Source organism: Hippoglossus stenolepis, chromosome 17 (assembly GCF_022539355.2).
Source record: "Hippoglossus stenolepis isolate QCI-W04-F060 chromosome 17, HSTE1.2, whole genome shotgun sequence".
In the NCBI taxonomy this organism is placed as follows: domain Eukaryota; kingdom Metazoa; phylum Chordata; class Actinopteri; order Pleuronectiformes; family Pleuronectidae; genus Hippoglossus; species Hippoglossus stenolepis.
The window spans coordinates 16,395,960-16,422,613 of record NC_061499.1 but is presented as its reverse complement, the minus strand read 5'-3'; the positions used below and the strand labels follow the sequence as shown (position 1 = coordinate 16,422,613).

The 26,654-nt window shown below is 41.4% G+C and overlaps 2 protein-coding genes across 3 annotated transcripts in view; one reads left to right on the top strand and one right to left on the bottom strand.

Moving 5' to 3' along the window:
• The window catches only part of adcy2b (adenylate cyclase 2b (brain)), a 44,122-nt gene extending 25,635 nt beyond the window's left edge, over positions 1–18,487 (top strand). The window contains exons 11-26 of one of the 2 annotated variants that reach the window (XM_047344337.1): positions 579–755; positions 856–896; positions 991–1,071; positions 1,986–2,055; positions 2,721–2,818; positions 3,558–3,642; positions 5,398–5,538; positions 6,877–7,053; positions 8,508–8,692; positions 10,342–10,426; positions 12,804–12,962; positions 14,627–14,773; positions 14,908–15,015; positions 17,105–17,219; positions 17,337–17,461; positions 17,539–18,487. In XM_047344337.1, coding sequence (XP_047200293.1) covers positions 579–755; positions 856–896; positions 991–1,071; positions 1,986–2,055; positions 2,721–2,818; positions 3,558–3,642; positions 5,398–5,538; positions 6,877–7,053; positions 8,508–8,692; positions 10,342–10,426; positions 12,804–12,962; positions 14,627–14,773; positions 14,908–15,015; positions 17,105–17,219; positions 17,337–17,461; positions 17,539–17,691 — 1,947 coding nt within the window. In that variant the 3' untranslated portion in view covers positions 17,692–18,487. The remainder of the gene's footprint in view (positions 1–578; positions 756–855; positions 897–990; positions 1,072–1,985; positions 2,056–2,720; positions 2,819–3,557; positions 3,643–5,397; positions 5,539–6,876; positions 7,054–8,507; positions 8,693–10,341; positions 10,427–12,803; positions 12,963–14,626; positions 14,774–14,907; positions 15,016–17,104; positions 17,220–17,336; positions 17,462–17,538) is intronic. The other variant, XM_047344339.1, reaches the window with a different exon arrangement.
• Positions 18,488–20,738: 2,251 nt separating this feature from the next.
• c17h5orf49 (chromosome 17 C5orf49 homolog) lies at positions 20,739–24,486 on the bottom strand. The gene is made up of 3 exons (XM_035183368.1): positions 24,287–24,486; positions 23,234–23,350; positions 20,739–21,006 (listed from the first exon to the last, which is right to left on the bottom strand). The coding sequence occupies exons 1-3, from the start codon at positions 24,401–24,403 to the stop codon at positions 20,827–20,829; spliced, it is 414 nt and encodes a 137-aa protein (XP_035039259.1). The 5' UTR covers positions 24,404–24,486; the 3' UTR covers positions 20,739–20,826.
• Between the last annotated feature and the right edge of the window lie 2,168 nt (positions 24,487–26,654).

The following is a 26,654-nucleotide window of genomic DNA, read 5'->3' as shown; positions in this document are numbered from 1 at the left end:
TCAACTTAATGTTTGCCATATGTTGTTTACTCTGTAAGTACGAACAGGGAACAGACAGTTAAAGTCAATCGGACGTACTCATCTCACATCATCACTAAGTCAGGGGCCCCCGCAGGGCTGCGTGAGTTCATCTTCACATTATAACACTTATACTTTTATTTCAAAGTTTTCAGATGATACTGTACTGCTGTCTTTGTTGGGACCTGAAGATGACCCAAGTATCCATCAGTGTTGTACAGATAGATTGGTGGGGTGGAGTGAAAAGAACTCACTTATAATGTCACCGGCAGGTAATATTACATCTGACCTCTCTCAGGTTTTATCAGCTTCTGCCATCTAACAGAAGATTCAGAGTCTCACAGGCTCGACTGAGCAGACAGAAGAACTCTTGTTCCTCAGTCTGTGAAATTGTTCAATCAGAGTTTGAGCTCTTATGTGAGGCGGTGGACGTCTTGGGATGCAAGACAAATTTCAGAAGAGATTCTGACAACAAAGTGAAAGTGAAATCTAATCTAATCTAACCTAAGGGTTACCGGGTTGGCACAGCCTCACAGTTACTTCTCTCTTGGTTCATCCAGACTGAGAGGCACAGCCCTTTGCTGGGCGTTCGCTCTCGTCCCTCTCTGGACAGCGGAAAGACGAGGGCGTCTGTCAGGATGACCCGATACCTGGAGTCCTGGGGAGCTGCCAAACCCTTCGCCAACCTCCACCACCGAGACAGCATGACCACGGACAATGGCAAGATCAACACCACAGTGAGTACAACGCGATCGCTCTTTTTAGTTTCTTCACACACAGACACAGATTTCAGACGCGTCAGTTATCAATAGAGTCATGGTGTGACTCCTGTTTCAGGACGTTCCAATGGGGCAGTATCACTTCCAACGGCGAGAAAGGTGAGCCACACGGCCGAGGAACAATCACGACACACGTACGGTATCTTTGCCAGATAAGAGAGCATTTTTCATTCTCTGTTTCCGTTAACTGCAGGTCCAAGTCTCAGAGGAGGAGGTTTGAGGAGGAGCTCAATGAGCGAATGATTCGCACCATCGACGGCATCAACTCACAGAAGTAAGTCGTGTCTGCTGTTCTTCTGCATCGCTGTTCACAGCCTCAGGTCCTGTTCAATCATGCTCATACTTCCAGAAACTTCTCACTAAATCTAGTAAATCTGAACAAACTGTGGTTTAGAGTGGGTCAAGAGCAAATTAGCCACGGACAGAATTTGTTACCTTGTCCAAGGAGGTCGTGTTTTCATTACTGTTTGTCTGACATTTGCGGGATTACGCAAAAACCACTAAACCAATTTTAATGAAACTAGGGGTAAGAGTGGGTTATGGGAAAAGGAAGAAACCAGTCATTTTTCGGTGAGGATTTGATTAAGGAAGGGTGTTGTGGGACTTTTTTGTGAATTTCCCCCAAAAATATGCAGAAGTCTTGATGTAAAACAAAAATCTGGTACTTTCAGAGGACAGGTTTCTATGACTGTGTGTTATATGGGACAGATTGATTGAATTTGAGGGGCTGCTGGTAAAGGTATGCACTCTACAGAGTAACATTTTTCACCTTGGCTGCTTATTTATAAAACCAGTTTCTAAATTACAGTTATTCCCTGTGTTGTCTGTGTGCATTTCAGACAGACAACACAGAAATATGAAGCGCACGATATTTTCAATGTGTTTTCCTTAAAACAGATACAATTAGCATATTAATCATCTTTTTTTCATTCATATTCATGAAACAAGCAAAAAGCTCGCTGGCTCTACTCAGTGAAAAAAAACAAGTGATGTCTTTTCTCAAAAGCTTCTTTCAAATGTTAATAAGTTATAAAAAACTAAACAAAAAAACAATGTCCATGTTCAGTTCATCCGTTTGTTTTTGTGTCATTATAATGTCCGACTTGCAGAACTCTTTTTAGATGCTACCATAAAAAAAAACGCGTTCCCTCTGTAATGTCTGAACGTGTGTTTCACCTGCGTCTCCAGACAGTGGCTGAAATCTGAGGACATCCAGAGGATCTCATTGTTCTTCCACAACAAAGCGCTGGAGAAAGAGGTAGGTGAAGGCATACCAAACAGCAGCCAGCATTGTCCACAGGCAGAACCAATCAATTCAAATGCACCAGTGTCAGTGAGACCAGAGTCATTCGGGGCCTCTACAAGCTGCAGTTGTACTTTCACAACCAGCAGCGTATAGGACACCCTGTATTTTATGCTTGAAAATGTATGATACATGTATTTTGTGTGTCATACTTTATGCAATGTACACATAAGTGTGGTGAATTTTGCTGTGGCCTCTTATGCCGCTGCTTCTTCACACAGCCTCACGTCGTTGTTCAGCACAATTAAATCCGAACTTTCTCAGGATGCAACGTATTATTGTCGCTGCGGAGTTCACACGTCTCTGTTTATAGCACATTGACACCAAAAGCTCTCTTGACATCTTCGTCGGTGTCTTCTACGTGTATCTATTCACCCTGAGATATTTGTTTTCTTTTTGTTTTGTTGATTTCATTTTTTGCATCTGTCACATGCTTCAGCCTCCGGAGGATCTCGCTTTGTGTTCTCGCACGGGCGTATTTTGACAGTCTTTCACATACAGCCCCTCCACAGATTGTCAGGAGATGATGTAAAGTTCAGTGCATATGTCTGAAAGCGGCTGTTGTGTGTCATACTTTTGGGCAATTTCCCAATTTTTTTTGCCTTATCGTCTCTCAACAGTACAGATCCACTACATTACCAGCCTTCAAGTACTACGTCACCTGCGCCTGCCTCATCTTCTGCTGTATATTCATCGTGCAGGTCCTCGTCTTGCCCAAGTAAGTCTGTACCCCTTCACAGAGATTATACAGCACACAGCACATTCCCCGTGGCATCAGCCGACTCCAGCTGTGGCAGCAGGTTGATGTGAAAAAAGCCATTTGACGCCAGCTGTCTCATCAACAAGGCAGCGCTGAAAATGAAAGAGGCAGGGGAGCAAGAGGCAGAATGCTAAAAAGCAGGTCGAGATGAAGGGGCACCGTGTCTGCTAGTCATTATAGATGAGGTGAATCAAAGTGTTGCCTTCTCTTTAATTGCAAAGGGAGAAATTCACGGCCATGCTAATTTACTGCTCCTGGGAACCAAAGGTGTAATTCAGCATCTGAGAGGCCATTGATTTTCTAATTCACCTCTGTCTCACTCTCTTTATCTTTGCTCTGTTTGTCGCAGCATCGCTGTGCAAGTTCAGACATTACGGCATCTGTTTTATGGCAGGGATCCTTAAATCACATGTGCTGTGTTCCTCTTTAGAAAACATGCACACACTGTACTACTATACAATCCACTGTTCTGCTTAGTCATTGTAAATGGATTACAGGTCTGAGGTAGAACATGTTAGGACCCTCTTTACATTTATTAGCCTGGATGTAACAGCAGCGGGCCAAGAGGATTTAAAGTAGTGTGTTTATGTGTGTGTGTGTGTGTGTGTGTGTGTGTGTGTGTGTGTGTGTGTGTGTGTGTGTGTGTGTGTGTGTGTGTGTGTGTGTGTGTGTGTGCGTGTGCGTGTGTGTGTTACAGAACTGCTGTGCTGGGGATCTCCTTTGGCCTGGCATTCCTGCTGCTGGCTCTGATCCTGCTCCTTTGTTTTGCTGGTCACATTCTGGTGGGTTTGCATGCAGTGGGTTCGCACACACAACTGCATTCGCGCGACCTTGCTGAATCTCTGCTCGAGGATAGAATATGCAAAGTAAAAAAAGTAAATAAAGCGTTTTCACACACAGCACATCAGGTTATTCAAAGTGTCAATACATTTGACACCATTCATTCTTTAGAGCTCAGTGTAGCTGTCTTTATACTTTTGTGCATTACTCCACTTACTTTGCTCCAAGATTTCAGCAACCTCTCTCCTGAACACGTTTTATGTAGAATTATGTGCACATTAATTACTTATCCATCAAAGTTACCTTTGTTTTCAGAGAAGAAACACATATTTGCTCGATCTGCCATGAAGCCATTCAGGAAATCTACATTTACTTTGCCTTTTTGGTCTCTTTCACCTCTGGAAATAACTGAGCAGCAGTAGTGAGCAGCTCCGAGGTTTCAAGTCATATTGGATGCCCTAACTTTGCATTGTCCTGTTTATTTGTTTTGTATGGTTTTTATAGTTGTATTGCCTAGATTTAGATTTTTTTTAAAAAATCTTTTCTTTTCCATTATTTATGGGCTAATTTTCTCAGGTGTTTGAAATTTTGCATGTATCAGTTATCACTTAACTTTAATATATATCACCAAATACAATCCAGGAAAGAAAACCCTTCTTTTTTTTTTTTTTAAATGAGCTCAACTAGATAATTTTTCCATTCACCGGCATTGTTCTGTGAAGTGGAGAGATGGGGGTTGTTACCGAGCTGTTACCGAGCTGTGACAGCTACAGTGTTTTATGGACAATCAATAAATGATTTCTCCCCCCTTTACCCATTTTTCTTTTCCTTCTCCTCAAGAGAGTCATGACACCCAGTAAGTGGGTCACCTCTAATTAAGTGGGAGTATATAAATAACCAGGGGTCTGTCCTGACCCAGATATCAGCTGCATACACTGAGAGAGAGAGAGAGAGAGAGAGAGAGAGAGAGAGAGAGAGAGAGAGAGAGAGAGAGAGACAGAGAGATCATGTTTGATGAGTTTGTACTAACCATCAATTTAACACTCAATGTGTTCTCAGTAAATACTGCTGTGGTCACTGGTGAAGGAGCACACCACTGTCTAATGAGAGGCCGTGTCTTACATTCTCAGTGAGTGTGTGCGCGCATGCTTAAGCTCGATGCTCCTAAGTCATCGTTAACGAGGCATGTTAAAGTTACAGGACGCGTGTGCATTGCGCGGGTTATTGTGATCAAACCCATTTCTTAATCCGTGTCTTTTTAGGTCAAATGAGCGGAACTGTTGCTCGTAGAAGGAGCGAAAATAAAAAATATGCAAGTGCTCAAAAATGTAAGACGTAAAATCCACTCAGTTAAACGAGGATCGGAAAAAGTCATATTCAAAAGCCAAGTTCTCCTTCCTGGTGTGAGGTCCCTGCTCGAGCACGTAGAGCGAACATGGGGGACAATATCCAGGATAACATTCCAGTAACAGAAGAGGGAGAAGCACCTACAGAGTTGGACATGTGTGTGATAGCTGAGCCTTGGTCCTGGTTTGATTTGCTGAAATATAATAAGATCAACTGAACTATAGAAATATAACAAATGGGACTTTTAAAAAGGAGGAATGTCCACCGAGCCAGTATCTTCATATTTATCTGAGTCTCAAGAGAGCCAGCTTTCTATTAGTATGAGCGGAAATAAGTGGAGTCCATCCACTGCTTCACCCTCTTTCATCATCCTCCATTCATTCCCTCTTTCTCTCTCTGTGCGTCCTCAGCAGGGGAGGAAGGGGTCCCTCTGCTCTCTCACCTGGTTCCCCACCTCCTCCCGCATCATTGTCACCAATAACCCCTGGCTGCGTTTGGTGCTCACCATGACGACCACTGCTCTCATCCTGGTGATGGCTGTCTTCAACATGGTGAGAAGTTAACATGGTGAAACCTGTGCTTTGTCCACGCTTGAATGTTTTTCTTACTGTGGAACAGTGTGGGTCACTGCAGGTCATGACCCCAACTGCAGTAGCACAGTGGACAGGTCTTTTTTTTTTTCTTAGTTGCTTTTCTTTAAGAAAAAGTAATTGCTCTTCAGCTACAACTCCAACACAATCTATTCGCCATTGAAGTAAACAGAGACGCCAGAGAATTTGTAAATAAGCGGACCAAAAACCAGCCACTAGCGTTTCGGCAGTGTAATTGCAGCGTGACACACACACACCTACGCACAACTATAAATGTATAGTTATAGGAGCTTATCTTGAACATGGAGCTGCAGCAAAGGACAGTTTAATGAAAGTGATATGTTTTCTGAACATTAGAGCATGTAAACCTTTTCAAGTAATATTACAAGTTAAAATCATCAACCTTCACATGAGCATAATATGTCTCTTTTAAAACTAAATAACTACAAAGTACTAAGTTCTGCGAATTAATTGTCAGAGTCATAGACAAAGCATCGGAGCTGGAGATTTTTCCAACAGTGGAAGAGTAGTAGTGAGTTATCACTAGATGTTTAATAGGCCCTCTAAGCGTCCTAAGACATAGACTGTTCATACTAAAAATATGAACCCACTCAACATAGTTGATTTTGATGATAAATACGACACTAACAGCACAAGGTGAGTTCAAGCTCTTGCCAAATGTCTCTTTAATCCAACGCTGCTGTTTGATTTTGATGCAAACATTAATATATCATGATTTTCCAAGAATTCCTGACATAGATCAGTGCCCATGACGAATGGATGGAAACAATTACTATAAGTGTGAATAATGCATTATAGTGTTTCATAACAAGGCATTGAAAGTATAATGGTCATAAACATAAAGGATGAGTATTGCAATTATGATAATGGCTGTACTGATTTACCATGGAGCATCATTAAGTCTTATGATCATCATGTGCAGGGCCACGCCAACACAATCATTTAGTCTTAGTTAGGTTTTCTGTTATATAAGGATGTATATATTAGGATCGGCCGATAGTCATGAGTGAGATAGCTCATATAAATCTTCACACCACAGATAGGATGGAATGCAGTCGAGGCTGTCTGACATGTCGGCCATGGATGTAACCTATTGCCTTCTGGGACATCCAGGGGACATCCAGTGGCCTTGTGGTTAAAGCATACCACATAACAACATGGTTCGATTCCTGCCTGGGGGACCCTCACTTCCTGTCATACCCCCCTCCCTCTATATACAGACTGCTGGTTACCTAATAAAGTCCCCAAACGAGTCCTTGACCTTCTTCCTTTTGTCAGTTCTTCGTAGAAGATCCCGGAGGATCTTTGGAGGACGTCCTGACAACTGCTCCCCCTGAAGTCCTGACAACCGCACCGCCTGCTCTTCAAATAATTACTGCGCTTGTAAATCGAAGTAATGACAGCCTGTTGGACTACCAGGAACAGGACACAGGAGACAACAAATTTTATCTGCCAGTAAGTACAAAAGGGACAGGTCAACATCATGGGCTGAATATGTGAATGACAAATTATTGATCATCAGTGTCCAAAAACTATTTAAATGAGATGACATGTATCTAAAACTGCAAAATGTAATAGATTTAATTGATTAATAGATATATTTATTTTTGCTAACAATGTTTGTGCACAACATCAACAATTAATACATGAATTGACCAAAACGCTGAAGGCTGCAGCCGAGCTTATAACGCCTACACTCTACCTCATCCATACTTACATTACATACTATTCACAGGCCAAATAATAACGCTAATAATAATCGATACACACCGCTGGTAGCTTGTTTATTAAATTTTTATTAGAGGGATAGTTCACCCAAAGATAAAAACTCACTCATTATCTACTCACCACTATGCCGATGGAGGGGTGGGGGAAGTGTTTGAATCCACAAAACACTTCTGAAGTCTCAGGGGTAAACAGTGTGGCAGCCAAATCCAATACAACTGAAGGAACTGGGGACCACTGCTTAAAACGTAAAAACCAACAGAATAAAAAAAACTTGACGAAACCTCATCATTTACACCATGTTTTTATCCTAAATGTCTGTTGTTATCCTCGTCCTAGTTATCGCTGCAGTTCTCGCTGATCTCGTCTCTGCAGCAGTAACTAGGACGAGGATAACAACAGACATTTTGGCGAAAAACATGGTGGTTTTGAGTGGAATTTGAATGTCGGGGCTCACGGACACATGGATGACACCACAGGAGCAGTGTGGAGGCATTTTCAGTTTTTTTTTCCTGTTCTTTTTTTCATCTGAAGAAGTGGTCGCCATTTACTTGGCTGCAATGCTGTTGATGTGTGTGTCATACTCGCACTAATTTAGCTTTCTTTACAACATGTATAGTAACTTTCGGGGAAGGGATCTCAATTATTAAATCTAGATATTTTGCGGAAATGTTGGTGTGAACATTAGAATGAAGCTCATCTGTGCTCTGTTGAAGCAATGTCCCCTATTGTCAACAGAGACAGCTGTGTCAGTTGTATCCAAACTTCTGTCAAGCCGTTTCAAATCCCACACCAAGCAATAAAAAAACTCCTTCATCACTTGGGGGCAGAAGCTTCTATTAGTCATCAGTGGCGCCGGGTCGTCTGACACAGGAATACTTCAAGCTCATGGCTTTGATCTGTTTTCCTGTTAATTCTTGTTAAGCACGGTTGACGCCTTTTCACACACATAGACACGATATAGAGAATTACCATGCTTCATCTCTGGTGTTGTACAAACAAAATGTGTTTGTTGTATATGAATACTGATATATTCTGCTGTCAGCAAACACAAAGTCCTCTTCTTGCTTCCAAACTGACTCACGACTGTTTGAGCAGCAATAAAGCCCCGTGCCCATCTTATTTATCTGCTATCTCACCGTGTCACACTGTGCATCACACTCTTTCTTTCTTTCTGTCTGCAGTACTTCATCTACTGTTGTATCCTGGGCCTGGTGTCTTGCTCAGTGTTCCTGAGGATCAACTACGAGCTGAAGATGGTGGTGATGCTGGTGGCCGTCGTGATCTACAACATCATCATCCTGCAGACGCATTCCTCTCTACTGGACGGATTTAGCAAAGCACTGTACCCCACGAATGAGCTGGATAGGTATACCTGGAAAGAACACACACACACACACACACACACACACACGCACGTCCTAAGCAATAACGAAACTGTTTCAAACGGTATCTGTTTGAAACCTCTTGCACCTTCCGACCCTGCAGCTTGCTCGCGCGTCAGTCGAGCAGAGCCTATTATAATGACTAATGAGACCGGACGTCAGTCTTCAGGGAAGGACTACTGCTGAGGTAGCACTCTCCAAGATATGACTGTCGATCAAGTGGAACCACTGAGAGGAAGATTACGAGTGGCAGAATGAGATACAGCGGTTTTGTGTTGATTGAGCTGAATTCATTTTTGCACATTTGACTGACAGCTGGAGTATCGCTGCAGAAAAATCCCATTATGCTGAAAGTTTCTAGAGCAGCAGGAGGGACGAGTGGAAATTCTTTTCATCTCAAGCCAATATTCCACTCTTTGTTTCTCATGGCTTTATTACTAAGGGTGCAATGATTCTGAAACCGTGATGAAAACAATGTTGTGTCGTGGGAACTGGTTAAGCTCTCATTACTTTTACAGAATATATAGGAAGTATCGTTCTATTTAAAGTTAGACCAAGCTGTATACCTTGTAAATGTTATTGACTTCCAATCATTATGGAGTGATCACACTTACAGTCAGAGTTGGGGCTCATTTAATAAGCTGAAGGTGGATATTAACCTTGAGATTAAAGATCCTCTTTTGTGTGCTAACATTTTAGTTTTTCTCTCTGTAGCACTGTGCTTATATATTCAAGCTGAACATGAACATCGTTTGACTGTCAGACAAGTCAAGGATGATCTGATTAGATTTGGGTTGTCAAAGGTTAAAGTTGCTGTGACCTCACTAAACACATTTGAATACTTTGTGAACACAATAACCCAAGAACGCCTTGTGGGAATCTCCTCAGATTTGCTACAAACGTTCACTTGGAATCAAAGATGAACTATTTAGATTTTGGTGGTCAAAGGTTAAAAGGTCATGGTCGCAGTGACCTAATGTTGTTGAGAATGTGATACATCAGGAACAACAAAATGCAATTTTACTACATCTGACACAAGCATTTACTTGGACTCAGGGATGACCTGATTAGGATTTGGGGGTCAAAGGTCACTGTGACTGTGTCCTTTTTAGTCTCTGAACACATTATCTTAAGAATGCCTCAAGAGAATCTTTTGAAATTTGGTACACATGTTTATTTAGACTCACAGATTAAATGATTTGATTTGGGTAGTCAAAGGTCAAGGTCACAGTGTGTTTTGGCCTCTTGAACATGATATCTCAAGTCTGTCTTGGGAATTTCAGGGAATTATTTCAGGTGTTCAAAGGTCACAGTGACCTCATGTGAGTCTGGGGAAAAAATGTAGATAGAAACAATGCAATGTTTGGCAACCACTGTGTCGTATGTTTGACTGACTCGAAATGTTAACCTGTGCAATTATGTCCCTCACTGATTTTTGTCATAGACATTTTGTCACAACTATGAGGCAGAATTGGAATAAGATAGATCAGGCTTTCATTAAACAGACAACACTTATTATGATGAAATCGTTGTTGTTGTCTTTGTTTTCACAGGATTTGTGGATTACATGATATCGCCACACTTTGACAGCCAATGATCAACAGTGTGTTGATTGTTCTCTCTCTCTCTACAGACCAGGAGTCCTGAAGGACCTGAAGACAATGGGCTCCGTGTCGCTCTTCATCTTCTTTATCACCCTGCTGGTGTTGGCCAGGCAGGTCAGTAGTCCTCCTAACTAACCGGCACAATGATATAACCAGACATTACTACATGACAGTAATATAAAGTAACAGCCTAAATTTTCTAGCCTATAGGTTAGAAGTTTATCTGGGTCACTACAGTTGTGTCCATTCTGTTAGGTCATTCAGGGCTGTTGCAGAATCTTGTTTAACAGAAAATCTCTGTCTGACAAGAGACTTGATATCAGAGGATTTGAAATGATCTTCACCCAGTTCCACAAAAACAAGTGACAGCAAGTGAACCTGCTTTCAAAGATTTGGCTCAGTATGCTACATGATCAAAATACTTTTTGTTCAGCCAGCCTGGCCCACTGCCTCCGTATGAGACCCAGACTCACAGATCTGCTGTGCATTGGGATACCATCCATCATACGTGACCCCAGAACAGATGTTCTGGACAGGAAGACTTCCCCCTGAGTCTCTGTACCCAAAACTGTGGCTCCCCAGAGAGCCACAGTTGATCCAAACAGCTCCATGTGTTGTTCTCATTCTGGGTCACCGTCACCGGGAGGGAGGGGAGGCATTTGTTTTTGATGCACAACTTTCCTGTGTAAAACTCAGTTTCCGTTCAGGGGCAACAGGGTTTGTCGTTCCGGATGCTGTTTGGATATAAATTAGTGCATCAGTTGTCATGAAAATAATTCAAGGGTATAAAGGGCGTTTAGAGTGGCGTCACCCTAGGCTCTTGACACCAAAGTGTGAAAATCTGTGCCGGATATGAGGACGCAGGGTCAAACAGCTTCCAATTTCACATGCTTTCAGCCTGCTGTTACAAAATTTGCCTGACAAAATTTTAATCATCCACTCTAATGAGTCCTTTCCCTGCAATTTAGTCAGAGGGAGGAGAAAGCAGGTTAGGAGAACGGAGGCATCTGTAATTTATCTCACGAGAACTGCTGCACGATGGAGCAAAGCTCATTCACAAGCTTGTTAGCGGATTTCTAAACGGCATTTGGAATGAGCTCAGTGTCTTCTGGCCTAGTTTGTGGACTCCTGGAGTTCCTGTTTTCAACACTCAAACTGTACATTCACACATGCAGACATACACAGATGGCTCAGACGACTATCCTCCTCCAAGGCTGGAAGCTAATCTATATTTCTACGTGAGCCTCAGGCTATCGACTGTACAGCAGCAGATCTCAGCATAGAGCCGTACCGGTAGAGTCCTCTAAATTGGCACCATACTTCAATCCCAAAGGAAAAAATACACAATGCCACATACATCACCCAGACTGCTACCCACACACATGACAGATATGTCACGGGAGACTGAAAATGCTCCCACACACATCCGCACACACACACTGTAGGGGCCGGCCCACAGGTAGCCTGCAGCTCTCACAGATATATATGAGCATAATGGTGGAGTGTTCAAGGCCCCCCCCATCTGATCACACTCACACTCCCGGGATGTTTTGACCCCGATAGATGAGTCTTGCTGACATATTCACTGTAAGTCCCGTAAGCATGAATAAACAAAACAGGAAAAAACAAGCGGTGGCTATCTTTTATGCAAAACAGTCCTGTCTGCTCGCTCTTTCCTAAAGCACCGATATTGGAGCTTCTCAGTGTCGTCTTATTGGGACTTGAATGCTCTATGAATGCAAAGCATGTCTTTTAGTTTCAGTTGGTTTGCTGTTTTTAGAAGTCCTATAAACAGTTTCAATTTGGCGATGATGATAAGAGGAGAACTCCGACAGGCTGTTTGTAGGAAACGCTCTGATGTCATGGACACATCTCTGTGGCTATGAAGGACAAGCAAATGACAAAAGTAGAAAGAAAGAAATAATTGATATTTCTGTATTCCTCCAAATAGTTATTTCCACATTTATTTGTGTATTTCCATATTCTGTGTCCATGTGCTGACAGGCCTAAATCAGTCTAAACCCTGATTGGTTACAGCACTGTAATCAACTTTCCTTGACATTAACTGTTCAGGTGTATCAGGGAACTGAGCATCAACAACTTTCGTTCAACTACGCTAAGCTAATACTGAGCTAAAGGCAAAGCTCCCATGTACCGGCCGACTCAAACAAGAAGTAGTAGACCAGATGACCACATCTTCCTAACCAATCAAGTTGTAGACTCAGTTTAGACCGTCTACCTTAGTAGCATATGGACACAAAAACTGTTTTTTTCATTATGTATAAATGTATTTATTTGTTTATACTTTATACTATTTTTTTTTCCTTTATTTGTGGCTGGACTACAAATCAAATCAAATATCAGAACTTCACTGTAAAGTAAAACTGACTTAACAAAGGTGGCGGTTTCTTCTGTGGCCTGTAGCTGTGGAGCGGAGTGCTCGGGTGTGAATGACGCAGGTGTCTCTTTACTCTGTGTCCTCCTGTAACAGAATGAATATTACTGTAGGTTGGACTTCCTGTGGAGGGACAAGTTCAAGAGGGAGTGTGAGGAGATCGAAACCATGGAGAACCTCAACCGGGTTCTGCTGGAGAACGTTTTGCCTGCGCACGTTGCCGAACACTTCCTGGGACGCAACTGGAAAAATGAGGTGAGTTCCAGAAAAAAGATGAATTTTATTTCATTTTCATGAATTGTGAGAAAAATATACGTATCATGTCTGTGTGCTCGGGTGTGACTCAGAGGAGGAATACGAGTTTTGACGCACCTTTTCCCTTTCACCTCATTCAGTATCATCTCCTCACGTCTCTTGCTCCTGTTTCCAGTGTTTGTGTTGAGCTGATAGTGATGTGCTCAGCAGTTCTGTTCAGTGACCCCAATCGAGAGAATCAGTTCAATTCATTCAAAAGTTTATTTTTTCCACAGCTCGTTCAGTGCTTGACTCACCAACTGTGTAGTCACGCTCACAAAATAATGTATAGTCCTCATGCTCCAAGGCTTTTAGATACAGAAGAGCTGCTGCTTTGACAAACTGTTTATAATTCTTGGTATTTTAAAAGTTTACATCCTGAATATCGGAAATGAACGCAGTTTTTTTTTTACTGATCTACAGTTCAGCATTACACTTAATTCTGGGAGTTTTAGCTGCTTAGTATTAGTGCTTTCAGTGGACGATAGCCAAGACAGTACATTTTTTCACCAGAATGTCAAATTATACTAATGGTTCAATAATTAGATCTAAATTCCCTCGAGGCCTTTACACAGTGGGGGCATGTTGAAGAAACAATATGACTTGCATATATTTTGCATGCGAGCATTTTGCAAATTATTCAAACTGGCAGCGATGCAGATTTGTGACAGTTGCAGCACTTTTTCCATAAAAGGTTCAAATAGATTTGTGTCGGCTTCTTCAGAGAATGATGATCTTGTGTTGCTCACGCGACAAAAGCAGAGGAAAGTTCCCGAACACCAACGAACAGGGATGGAGTCGCGGTGTGGATGTCCCACCCATACACACGCTTGGCCAATCATGAGTCAGTCTCAGCTGTCAATCGTGACGTTTCATCCAGTTTTTATAGCATCAAATAACTAACTAAAATAATAATTATTATTCCACATGCATTGTGACTTTTACGTTTGGCCCATGTCCCATCCACTAACAAGGAGGAGGCAGGGTTTATGACCTATACTGCAGCCAGCCTCCAGGGGGCGATCAAGACACTTTGGCTTCCATCTTTATATATGGTCGATAGAAAATACTGAATGACAAAAACGACAAAGAAAAAAATGTATGTGCAAATTCATCACGAAAGGAAGAAAAATGTCCCTGTTCTGATTCGTCCATTCATGTCTTTTGTCAGCTCATTATTTTAGTTCCTCATCTCTTACACACAACTTGCATCACTTCATTTCCCACCATAGTTTCACAAACACATTCGCCTTTTCTTTTCCTCTCTTTCCCTCTCCATGCTCTGCCACTGTCGCCTGCTGTCCCAATATACATGCTGTAATTGATGTAGCCTATTTGCTATCATACTAACATACTTCCCATTCCTATATTTCTCCTTAATTGGCTCCAGTGTTGTAAATTTGGTGGTTGTGCTCGTTGCCCCCATTTGCTTTTCTCTTACGTCAGTTTTCCCTCTGATGGGTGTTTTTTTTTACCATTTTGCCTCTGCAGTGTCCCCACAGAGTTGATCAAAGTCTTATCTCATTCATTGAAAGAGTCATTGTTCGGCGTGCTGATGGATTTTCTTTCTGTGGCGGAAACTTGGTTATAACCTCGCAACCCTTTAACTTTCCTTCACTGATCAGGACCTGTATCATCAGTCATACGAGTCGGTGTGTATGATGTTCGCCTCCATCCCGGACTTCAAAGAGTTTTATACAGAGTCTGACGTCAATAAGGAAGGACTGGAGTGTCTCCGTCTTCTCAACGAGATCATAGCAGACTTTGATGAGGTAAACTCCTCGCCTAGTGATGATCCCGGCTATGTGACAGTGTTTTCCCTGCTGCTTTGAGGAGAGGCCATCAGTATCGACTGACATCATATGTTGTTTTTTCTGCTCCTCCCCGTGTTCTGCTCTGTCCTCAGCTGCTGTCCAAGCCAAAGTTCAGCGGCGTGGAGAAGATAAAGACCATCGGCAGCACCTACATGGCTGCAACCGGACTCAATGTGACGCCAGGACCCGAGTGCGCACAGGCACGCCTCTACACACAAGCACACATAGACACATGTGGACAGCCACACATATTTTAGTGTCTGAGGGTCAAAGCTCCTGCCGTCAGCTGTACTTTGATTTGATTGCAGAAGACCAGGGCTGTTTTTCAGGATCGTCCCATTTCGGAGTGCCAGCACAGTTTTGGCAGCTCTGAGCTTGTATTCAGAAAACTTGTCATTTTTCGTTTATTGTCACAAAACCGGACGAGGTATTTGGCACTGTCCAAATACATTTGGAAGCTGTGTGTGGGTTGCTCTGTAAAATGTGCTACACATACGATTGAAGCGTTAGTGATTCATTACGACACTCATCTGAATACATCAGTGTATTCACTGGCAGCTGGTGAGATCATCATTCAGAAAAGGGGCAGCACATCGTGGTGTAAAAAAACGAATCTTCTTGATTGGTAGGAAATCTGCTTAATTCACCGTTCACCACGTCCCACTCTCCCTGGTTACTGTTGCTATACCGCCAAGCTTTGGAGCGCAACACATCACATATGTTTCAGTGATGACGTTGGTAGAATTAACACTTTACACTGAGGATCATCTTTAAAAACAATGGGTCTTTGATTTCACTCAGGCTTCTTGTTCTAACTTAATTTAATTGCCATGCAGGATGACAACTGTAACAGATTGTAATATTAGCTGTAGCTAGCTTGAAAACTAATACTGAGTATGGTTTTAAATGGACCGATTGTTTTTGCTTTATGGTTCATAAACGTGTGTCACATTTAGAGGAAATATTATGAGTATGAAATAAAGGCTGCTCTAACATGTTGTGCTGCCACAGAGGAAATGACGCAAAACTGAGGACATGAAATTAATTTCGCTGGAAAACATTCTTTCAATTCTTGACATCTGTCACAGAGGATGAGCTCAAAAAGTCGGACGTATGAAACATGGTAAATGTCTGAGAAGTAAAGTCAGTTGAGCAGTGGTCAATGGGAGCTCTCTACAGACGTCCCACCAGACAGACATTTTCATAAGTGGCCAAACAATGACCGTTCATCTGACCTTTGACCCCAAAGTCCAGTCTTCACTTGTACATGTACTGCAGTTTGTACGGCAGCTGGGGTCAAGTGACTCTGCTGCAGTCCTGGGTACTTCCCAGCTCCCACCAGCTGGTTGGACACGCTGCTTTTCATAGTGTGACGTTAAGACACATGTCATGGAGGCAATGGAGGCTTGACGCCTGCGTCAGTAACTTCATACAGTTCAATCAGCACAGGAACATTGTTCAGTTCCCGGAGAAGGAGGAAGTTAATGGCACACAGTACAGCATAAACTGAACCTCCACCAAGGCCCAACAGTCCCCTTCAATTCCGTCAAGCTGCACCACGATTTCACACACTCATAGATATCAGGTTTTTATTCATCAAGATCCATGAATTATGTTCTGGGGAAACGCACAGCTAAAATAGTAAATACGCTTCATGAAAGTGAGACCCCGTACACACCTGGTATTAACATGTGGTTTTTCGGAATTCGATCTCGAGTGGACGGCTCTAAGTGCAGGTGTGAATGCACTGAGGTCGAATAGCGATACGATCACGCAAGACCACATTCGGAGGTGGTCTGGGCCACATATGAAGGACCTCCTACTCAGCTGACATCCCTTTGACCCGCTGCAGTTTCACTATGAATAAAACATATTTTTTCTCTTCTCGTTGATTTGTTTGTGACAACTGCCACAATATCAACACTGATCGCCACATAACGATCGATACCTTCCTTAAATTGGTTAAATCCGTCTTCACATCGCAGCTGCACAAGATTCATTCAGACTCTCCTGACTCGTCTCTCTATCTCTTTTTGGCTCGCTCACACATGTTGGTTTATATAGCGCAGGGAGGTGAGGTTCAATCTGAGGTCCGATCACGAGATGTATGTGGGGCCACATTTTAATGCCAGGTGTGTACAGGGCATGAGGTTGTCACTCATGTGATCATGCTCCTATGTATTTAGTCATCCCAGGTTGTTACTGCTTATTTGTCAGTTCGATATTGTCAGAGATACGGTTCAAACAGCTCCTTCAACGGGTTTTATTTCTCTCTGCATTTCCCCACAGGAACACGACAGACAGTACATGCACATAGGCACAATGGTGGAGTTTGCTTTCGCTCTTGTTGGGAAACTAGACGTCATCAACAAACACTCCTTCAACGACTTCAGACTCAGAATTGGTGAGAACATGTTTTCACATACGCTTTTACACAAAGTTTTTTCACACAAAGAGAAAAAACTCAGAGTCAGCGATTGTTCAGGATTTCATTTGTGATGTGTGTGTTTTTTTTTTTAAGGGATAAACCACGGCCCAGTGATCGCAGGAGTTATCGGGGCCCAGAAACCTCAGTACGACATCTGGGGGAATAGTGTAAACGTGGCCAGTAGGATGGAGACCACCGGGGTCCTGGGAAAAATACAGGTGAGCTGTCTAATGAAAACACTGGTGTGTGTCTGACAGTGTGTCAGTGAAGCAGTCACGTCTTTGTGTCCCCACAGGTAACAGAGGAGACGAGTCTTATCTTGTCAACCTTGGGCTACATGTGTTCGTGTCGAGGCATCATCAATGTGAAGGGCAAAGGGGAGCTGAAGACCTTCTTTGTTCACACGGAGATGACCCGATCTCTGTCACAAGGGACTGTGATGCCTTGAGTAACCCAACAATTAGTCTGACACACACACACACACACACACACACACACACACACACACACACACACACACACACACACACACACACACACACACATACAAACACAAAGTGGCCGTAGAAGTGATTTGTCATACGCTGTAACTAAAGCCCATTACCAGCAGCCTGCAGCGCCCTGGATAGACAATTGTCGGGAAAAAAACACTTTTGTCCTTAGCACCGCGACGTAGAGCCGGGCCGAGGTTCACCGCCGAGGTCCTTCAATGCCGCTTTTCCACATCTCAAGTGTAACAAGGACTTTGCTCTGAGGAGTCTGTTCACTCTCTTAAGGGAGTGCCTGACTAAAGAGAGGTTTGCTAAATAAGTGCAGCTCTCAAGGACTGCAGTCACTCATCTGTACTATAGTAGTGGTGTGGGGCTCATTAGATTAGCCATGCCAAGCTGTTTTTTATGATATATATATATATACATACGGCTGTTTGGCACTGTGGGCTAGTTTTCTTCCATTTTATTCCAAATGGATGGTACAATAGTTTATTGTTGTATAGAGCAGCTGATGCCAACAGTTTGTCAGCGTGATGGGTAGTTTGCCAGAACCTGTGAATTGTATTTAAAGATTCCGAGCTGTGTCCGTGTCCCCACTGAGGAGGAGGTGGACTCAGCCACAGGATTCAAGGGGAAAGAAGAGGTTTCTTTTTTTTACGATCCATCCGGAACCAAACAAACAGCGACGTGTGTACATGTTCACTGCCATTCTTTTGTTATTCATTAAACATTTGTATATAAATGACAACGTTCTCTGTCTTTGTTTTCTGTGCTTTCCATCCAAGTGCAACGTTCACAAGATGTTGTCACAGTTAGAATAAACGATCAACAGGTTTTTCTGTAATTGTAGCCGTCAAACAGAACAGAATGAATGAGTAGAGTCAGTGGCTCTGTTAACAATGTGTACAGTATCTCTAACGTTAAACTCTAATCAAACATTTCAACATTTTGGGAAATACACTTACAAACTGCTGGTGAGATGAGAACATGTATTCTGTTAGCTTAGCGAAAAAGACTACGATTTGTAGGGTTCTGTGAGGAGGGTTGACTGTTCCAGGTGAGCTGTTTCCAGTCTCTGAACTATTTCTTTACAATAATGCCTCAAATATCAAGTGACAAGGAGGTAACTATTGTTTTCAGAAAATAAATCCACAGAAGTTGCTTTTAATAATGAATAAACATGCTTATATTAACAGGCGGGAAGCTGGTGGTCAAGGACACACTAGAAATAGCAAGCAGGTAGCAGGTGCCAGAAAGACGTAGCGTGTGGGAAAAGCTGTGAAAGAGTCTATTTACAGAGTAGTTTTGTTGACACTTGACAACAACTCGACAGACTGTGATGTAAACACACCAGAACAGGAATTAGAGCAATGGAAGTTATGAAGAACAGCTGCTGACTTAGGCTGCGTCCAAAATCACTCACTTATCATTATATCGTCCACTATAGAGTGAATCTGTCATTTTGTAGCGCTCCCCGAATGTTTAGTTAAAAAATGTTATACACTATATAGTGGACTTGTTTCCCACAGTGCTTCGAAAAAATACTGTACAACCGATGGTCACTAACCGTACAAGATACCATCATGCATTGCTCTGATGGCATTGACAGGAAGAAAAAATGCCAGAGAGGAGAGAGGGCAGCACGTCTCTCTGGTGATTCTACTCCTTATTATTCTTATCAAGAATATCTGAATAATGGTGAGGATAAAGAGACAGGGTTATGTTCTCCGGCATTTACAAAGATTGATTTTAAAACAGTCTGTGTTTATGTCCTAAATATTCCCGACGCTGTAAAATACAGCACAAAAAAAGTTTATTTCTACATTTAGACATAGTCGTTCAACATGCTTTTCAACTAAAAGTGCTGATAGTAAAGTTTAAAATAAACATTTAAATTGTTCCACCGGCCAACCTTTTACAATATATATATATAATATAATCTTGCGACAATGACGTCATTACTGGCACAGAAAATGCGCAGAGCAGTTTCTGAAAGTGATTTTTCCTTCGCCGATGAGCTCACTATATAATCCTTTACATAGAAGTCCTTATGTAGTTTGTAGGGGTTAGTGAATGAGAGGGTGATATACAGTAGGTCACAGTCCTGATGAATACAAATAAACACAGGTGAGCAAGTGGCTGAATGAGGATGAATCTGCTGTGTGAGCTGTGAAACGCACACTTTGCACATTAGCTCCTAATCCTAATAAATAAACCGCAAACAAATTGAATTACTGCATCCTGTCTGAGAATAAAAGGTCTGATCTGCGGGAGTACAAAGCAACGGCAAATTAGAAAAAGTCTCACAAACAATCCTGTTATGGAGGAGGTTGGTCTCAGTTGCATGGGTTCAGAACTGAAAACACAAAAAGGAATCAAAGAAGTTGCAAATCAAAGAGGTAAGTGAAGCACAAAAATAAGTGTATTTACATAAGAGAACAGAGGCGAAATCAACCATGAGGAACGTACTGAGGCGTGAATATGAGACTTTTGCAGTTTATGTAAATTTATCTCAGTTCCTCTTTATTTCTGTGTTTATTAAATTAGAAACAAAAACTTGAGCTAAAGTTTTCTTCAGGAAATCAGCAAAAAAGTTAGTTTCACCAAATATTCCCCCGAGACTGGTTTAAATCGCTCCTCTCTCCTGAATGTTCAGTGTTTCAACCACACACAGGACTTTTGAACAGGAAGTGATTTCCTCAATAACAGGCTCTGTCAGTTCAGCAAAGTCACGACGTCGCTGTAGTTCAGGACGTTCAGTTTCTTACAGAAACCATCACACTGACGGCAGAGAAGTAAACATCATTTGTAATTTACGCTGCAGTAAGTGGAGAACATGTTCTGATTTGTAAACCATCTGACCCTTCACATGATGTGAAGCCATTTCAGTTTCTAAGTAGAAAATGTAACTTGAGCTTCTTGGGAAGTGTCAACAGTCGCCTTGTTGTCTTATTTCATCTTTAAGCTCCTCTGACAGACTCTTATTTATCATAACACAAAGATATGTGATCTCAGACTTTTATTTAAAATACGGACTGATCACATAAAGTGAAATCTTCAACACTTTGAATACATTGATATACTTCAGGTTTTTAGAGGGGGCCCACTGATCCGTATCCCTCCGCCACATTCCAGATAATCCCATTTTTCATGAAGAACTCGGCTCTGACGCAGGCCACACGTGCGTACTGACGGCCCGTCACGTCGAGGGCGGGAACGGGACGATGGCCGTATTCTGAAGAGGAGAGCACCGGCACGGCTCTGGACTTCTCCTGGGTGTGAGAAGGACAACAGGGACACAAGATGCCGAATACATATTATAGCTGTGGTTTTGAATGGTGCAATTTAATATGTATTGCGTCATGTTAATGATAAAACGTATTTTCAAGAGGAAAATCACTGGTTTTAGTAATAACAATAGTGATGAATACATTCCAATTAGATGTGTCATTTCCATGTATTGTGCACGTCCACTCACTGGCCTGTGCTAATGGAAAAGAGCCATTAACAGAATTTGTTCCACTTGTGCTTAAAGGCCTATTGAATTTTTCTGACCGTTTCTATGATTGAGGTTTAACTTGCAAACATTATCTATGAATTAGTTTGAGAACCTTGTGCCGACTATCACAAATGTGCATTTGTGTGTTAGTGTGTGAAATGAATTAGATAATATGGTGCAGCTGCATATGTGCATAACGACCTGTTAAAGGACTGGACTAATATATATATATATATATACTGTATACATATACTATAGCTTTTGATACCTGATCATGTGTAATCAAGTGTAATAGAGTGCATTATTGCCAGAAATGAAAACAGTCCCAACAAATGAAACTAGTAGCTCCACCTTTTTTGGGGGGGAAACTTATACAGAGCAGCAAAGTGTCTCTGAGCATTTCAACAGACTTTTGAAAACTGACTCTGAATTCAGAACACTAAGTACCTGGTCCCGGCTGCGATCGATTCTCTGACGGGTTGACACACCACCATTGTTATTTTAACAGAAACACAAACCTCCTAATTCAGCCAGAGCTGACAACCACTCAACTCACTGTACTTATAAACCTAGCAGTGTGTGTGTGTGTGTGTGTGTGTGTGTGTGTGTGTGTGTGTGTGTGTGTGTGTGTGTGCACGGCTGCTTTGTTTGCCACCTGCTGTGCTTTCAGTGACCCAGAAACTCCCAGTGAGCTAGTTTTCCTTACATGAATAATTACTCCGCAGAGATAATTAAACAAATGTCGCAAAACTTAAAGACATGTGTCAGCCACCACACGGTAAAAAGAATGCAGTGGCTCATTAGAAATATGATGCATCTTTAAATGTATGCTCTTTTAAAATTAATAAACTGGAAAAGCATCACTGCCTGTATCCTGCAAAGCTCAGAAAGTTACGTGTTTGTGTCAATGAGCAGAACTTTCTGCTCGTTTTCAGGAAACAGTGATGATGATGAATGATGAATTGTATGTCAATAAAACAGTTTATTTTATTGACATACAATGTATATTTAAGCCTGCATGGCATGTTTAGTGAATTAGTTCCTTGTCATTATGGTTTTGAGTTTTAAAATCTACAATACATATATACTAATAAGGGATATAGGTGCCTGGTTAAAACATTGCTGATAGTAAGAAGCACTCACAAGAAAATGGGGAAGAGTGGACCTTCGCAGCCAAGAATAGAGGATAGAGATTGTAGAGAAAATTGGAAATGTAAAAATTGGCACATCACCTAAGGCTATAGACAGACAGCTGGAAGAGAAGTGGGAGAAATGGACGTTATTCAGAACCAAAATGGTGACAAATACTGTGGAGAAGATGAGTTAATAAAAACTGAGAGAACGGATGAACTGAAGGAGGTGTAACAAAAACAGTTCTCTTGTTTGTTCTATATGACTCAATACATGTTGAAAATATCAATTAAAGTTTAAACAAATCTTAAATACAGTGAATGACAGAATAAATTTAATTCCAAGACAAACATTTTTTAATAATGGCCCATGACTGCTTATCACACACAAAAAACTGATTTCTGTTAAATCAGCATAGACAGGTAGACCTCGACCTATATGTTTTTTGGGATTGTAGATTTTTTCCAATACCGATACTGCTATAAGGAAGTAAAACATTTCCAATGCAGTTGTTGTACATATGTTGACATTGAAAAAGTTTGGCAATGATTCTTAAGATGTCATTATCAAACCATAATTACCAAGAAATGTATCTGAGGCTCGATATTTTACAATTTAACCATAAGCTTTATAGAAAATATAAATATAAATAAAAAAAAATACTAATTAAGACCCAATATATTGGATAGAATTAAGAAAATAAACATGTGTTTCATTGAAATATTGTTTAAAACATTTACACACATTTTTACTGATTTGTTTATTTTGTAAAATATTTTCATAACCTTTGCCCCCAACATGTCTCATATCAGCAAATTTGATCACCCAACCGATAAATCAGGCGTGTTCTACTTATGTGAGGTCACTACCTCCTTGTTAATGTCCAGTCCTCTTCCTTTCGAGTGTTTCCTGTCGTCCCGGTGCAGTTTCATATCGTAACCCTCAGCCTGGTGGTACACTCGGTCATACATGGAGACTTCAGGGACCTACAGGAGGGAGACACAGAACAGGCGTTTGGCGTCATAAGCCCGTCCTCGACAGGGGGCCACAATTGCTACAACCACAGCAATCGCCTCTCAGGACCACTTTGGTCTTGCTCCAACATAAATGTCTCACATGCTCAAAGTACATGAAGCAGAGCAACACTTTAGGTCCTCTGGTATGACTCAGCAGGCTGCTCCACAGAACAGGATTAAAACCTTAAGCGAGGAAGCTTTTAGCGTTTATGCTCCAAGCCGCTGGAACAATCTGTCTGAGGACCTGAGAGCAGGAGTGCAGAAATCTTTACACATAAGCTACAAATCTATCTCTTTATAGAAGTAGGTTATGATTTATAGACATTACTCATTTTAAATCCATCTATTTTGTTGCATGTGTGTTGTAAATTTAATTCTAGTTAACCTGTCTGTTATTATTATTATTACTATTACATGCTTTTATTCCCCTTAAATGTTTGGTTTTCTGTTAGTAGTATATAGTATACTGTTGTATATTCCAGGGACACATTTACATTTCAGGAATATTCCCTGACTTCATTAAGATAGCCAATTTCCATTTATCCGGAGCACACAACTCTAAAAATGTATAATAATAATGATAATAAAATAGTTGTTTATTTAAGAAAGCAACACGCACATATTTATACCCCCCCCTACTATTACTAGTAGTAGTAGTAGTAGTATTAGTGTTGATTATTATTATTATTATATATTATTATTATTATTATTATTATTATTATTATTATTATTATTATTATTATTATTGTTATTTTGTTATTGTTGCGTAGACTATTTGAACTTGTTATCTCTTGTGATGTTAAGAGAAATGATAATTATATATCATTATGAATGTAAATAGTTCAGTGAAGCATCGTTAGCTGAGCTAGCTCTTCGGCTACATGCAAACAGCTGCAGCAGCCTCACCTTGGACTCCTGGTGAAAGTACGACATGTCCTCCGGTTGTCCTCGTCGAGGCGGGATGTAGCTGAAGGCGGACAGGGTGGACAGGGGTTTGCTCTGAGCCTGGAGGGACACGTCCATCTTCACAGCAAAGTTCAGGTAAAAGTTCAAGAGACACAACAGAGGTGGCGTCTGTGTGGTTGCTAGGATACCGAGGATACCCTCTCGACGTCATATCTGGTGTGTTGCCTTCACTTGCTTCTTGTTTTTCGGACTTCAGAGCTTCAGAGCTACTGTACATGCTACCTGATGTTCCCTCTCCTACACAATACATGTTTTATAGTGGCTGGTACAATGAAATTATAGTGTGACCCATTCAGATGTATGGTGTTTGGATAGATATATAAATAAATCTGTATGTGTACTGTATATATATTTTTTATATACAAACTATGGTGTCACCAAACTCTCAGCGAGAAGTGAATATTTTCCCTTGATACTTCTTGACCCTGAATATATATATATATTTTTTTTTTCTACATTTCTTTTTTACCATTAAAATTATCAAGTTTCAACTGACAATTTACTACCAGACCAGGTGGTATTCAGTACTAATGCACTGTTCGTGAGGAAAAAAGCAAGGATGAGAACCACAGGAGAAGATATTATTGCAATTATTAGTATTAGTATTAATATTAGTAATATCGATACATCTTCGATTTTTGTTTACACTTGACAACCAATTAGATCATACCTATTTTGCAGTTTGTATGTGAAACTTCTTTGAGAGTCACTTTACTCGGCCCACAACCTGGATGAGACACGACATTCCATCACATCACTATTGTGCCTAATTCTTAAATTATTCACATCTAATTCTTTAATGGATCATTTAGCTTATTTGGCTAACAGCACTTTTTATTTAGTATTTAATGTTTTGTTTTTTATTGCCACAGTTTAACGTTTACGTAATTTTAACACCTTTTTACACCTCATACCATACCTGGGTAAATTCTGTCACTGATTAAATATGTCCTGTTATTCAAAGAGCAATAAATGGTCTCTTAGTTGATACTGTGCACAGTTTAATTACTGCAACAAGACTGCTGAGAGCACGCCTCTGCACAGTTGCAACCAGTGTCTGTCGTTACACCTATAAACCTGTCCCTTCGAGTCTCTTTGAAGATCTGCCGTGTAGCTCTGATAGCGAGATCAATTTATGACACAGGACAGACTATGCCTCCAGCACTGTGTGGAATATGTCGTTCAGTTATAGGTGACAAGAAAGGTCCAGTTGCCGAGGCGTCAGATAAAGAATAAGTGATCTCCCATTCCCTTTGAGCTGACTGTAGAGATGCAAATGGTGCAGCAGCAGTTCATGTTGACAAGGAGGAAACAGCAAAATCAGGGACAAAACATGTTGTGTCTCCCTCTTGAAGGTGAAGACATTTGGGGGTTATTCATTTTTTACCAGGAAACATAAAAGTGGATTGACATCACAAACCTGCACAGTGAATGGGAAGTGGCAAACATATACAGTGAAGTGTGTTGGATAGAAAGGACTAACAAATGAAAATGCTAATGTATGTATTTATATATGTATGTGCCTATTGCCTCTCACACAAACTAATACAAAGTTTGTGCGTCTTCCACAGTGCTAGTGGCCTGAAAGAAGGAACATTTCCACAGCAGTAAATTTAAGGTGTAGTCTTCTGCAGTGACATAATGACACACCTTGTTTTTCTGCGTGTGTTCGTGTGTGTGTGTGTGTGTGTGTGTGTGTGTGTGTGAGTGTCCCACCTGCTGTTATTGTTCTCTCCTTCCACTTAATTACGACAGTGCAGCAGGGGGTGGCCAGTGGGAAGACACCACTCACACTCACATTGTGCCTTGAGCTGGCCCAGACTATAACACACACACAAACACACACACAAACACACACACACACACACACACACACACACACACACACACACACACACACACACACACACACACACACACACACACACACACACACACACACACACACACACACACACACACACACACACAGAGAGAGAGAGAGAGAATCACAATAGAAAGCTCTGAACCTGAAAGCGATCAGAGGAGCCCAGATTTTGATGCGACTGCCAATGATTCACCGATGGGGATTTGTGGACAATGAGAGAGAGAGGAGACGGAGCATTGATCGTGATTTTCGAGGTTGTCCCAGCACACAGGAGTAATTACAGCTGACATTTCAGAGGGATATGTTGCTATTTGGCAGGAGTCACTTGGGAATATCACCTCCCGAAGGCAGGGGGTCCAGAGTTATTAAAGGGAAACTACGAATGTTCCTGAGCCTTGTTCTCATCTGTATATTTTGACACTGCTTCACAGCATGTTTTAT

Coding starts and splice junctions, on each gene's coding strand:
- c17h5orf49 (XM_035183368.1), bottom strand. CDS start 24,403: ATGGACGTGTCCCTCCAGGCTCAGAGCAAACCCCTGTCCACCCTGTCC. Junction 23,351..24,286: donor ACTTTCACCAGGAGTCCAAG/GTGAGGCTGCTG, acceptor TCCCTCCTGTAG/GTCCCTGAAGTCTCCATGTA. Junction 21,007..23,233: donor GACTGGACATTAACAAGGAG/GTAGTGACCTCA, acceptor TCTCACACCCAG/GAGAAGTCCAGAGCCGTGCC.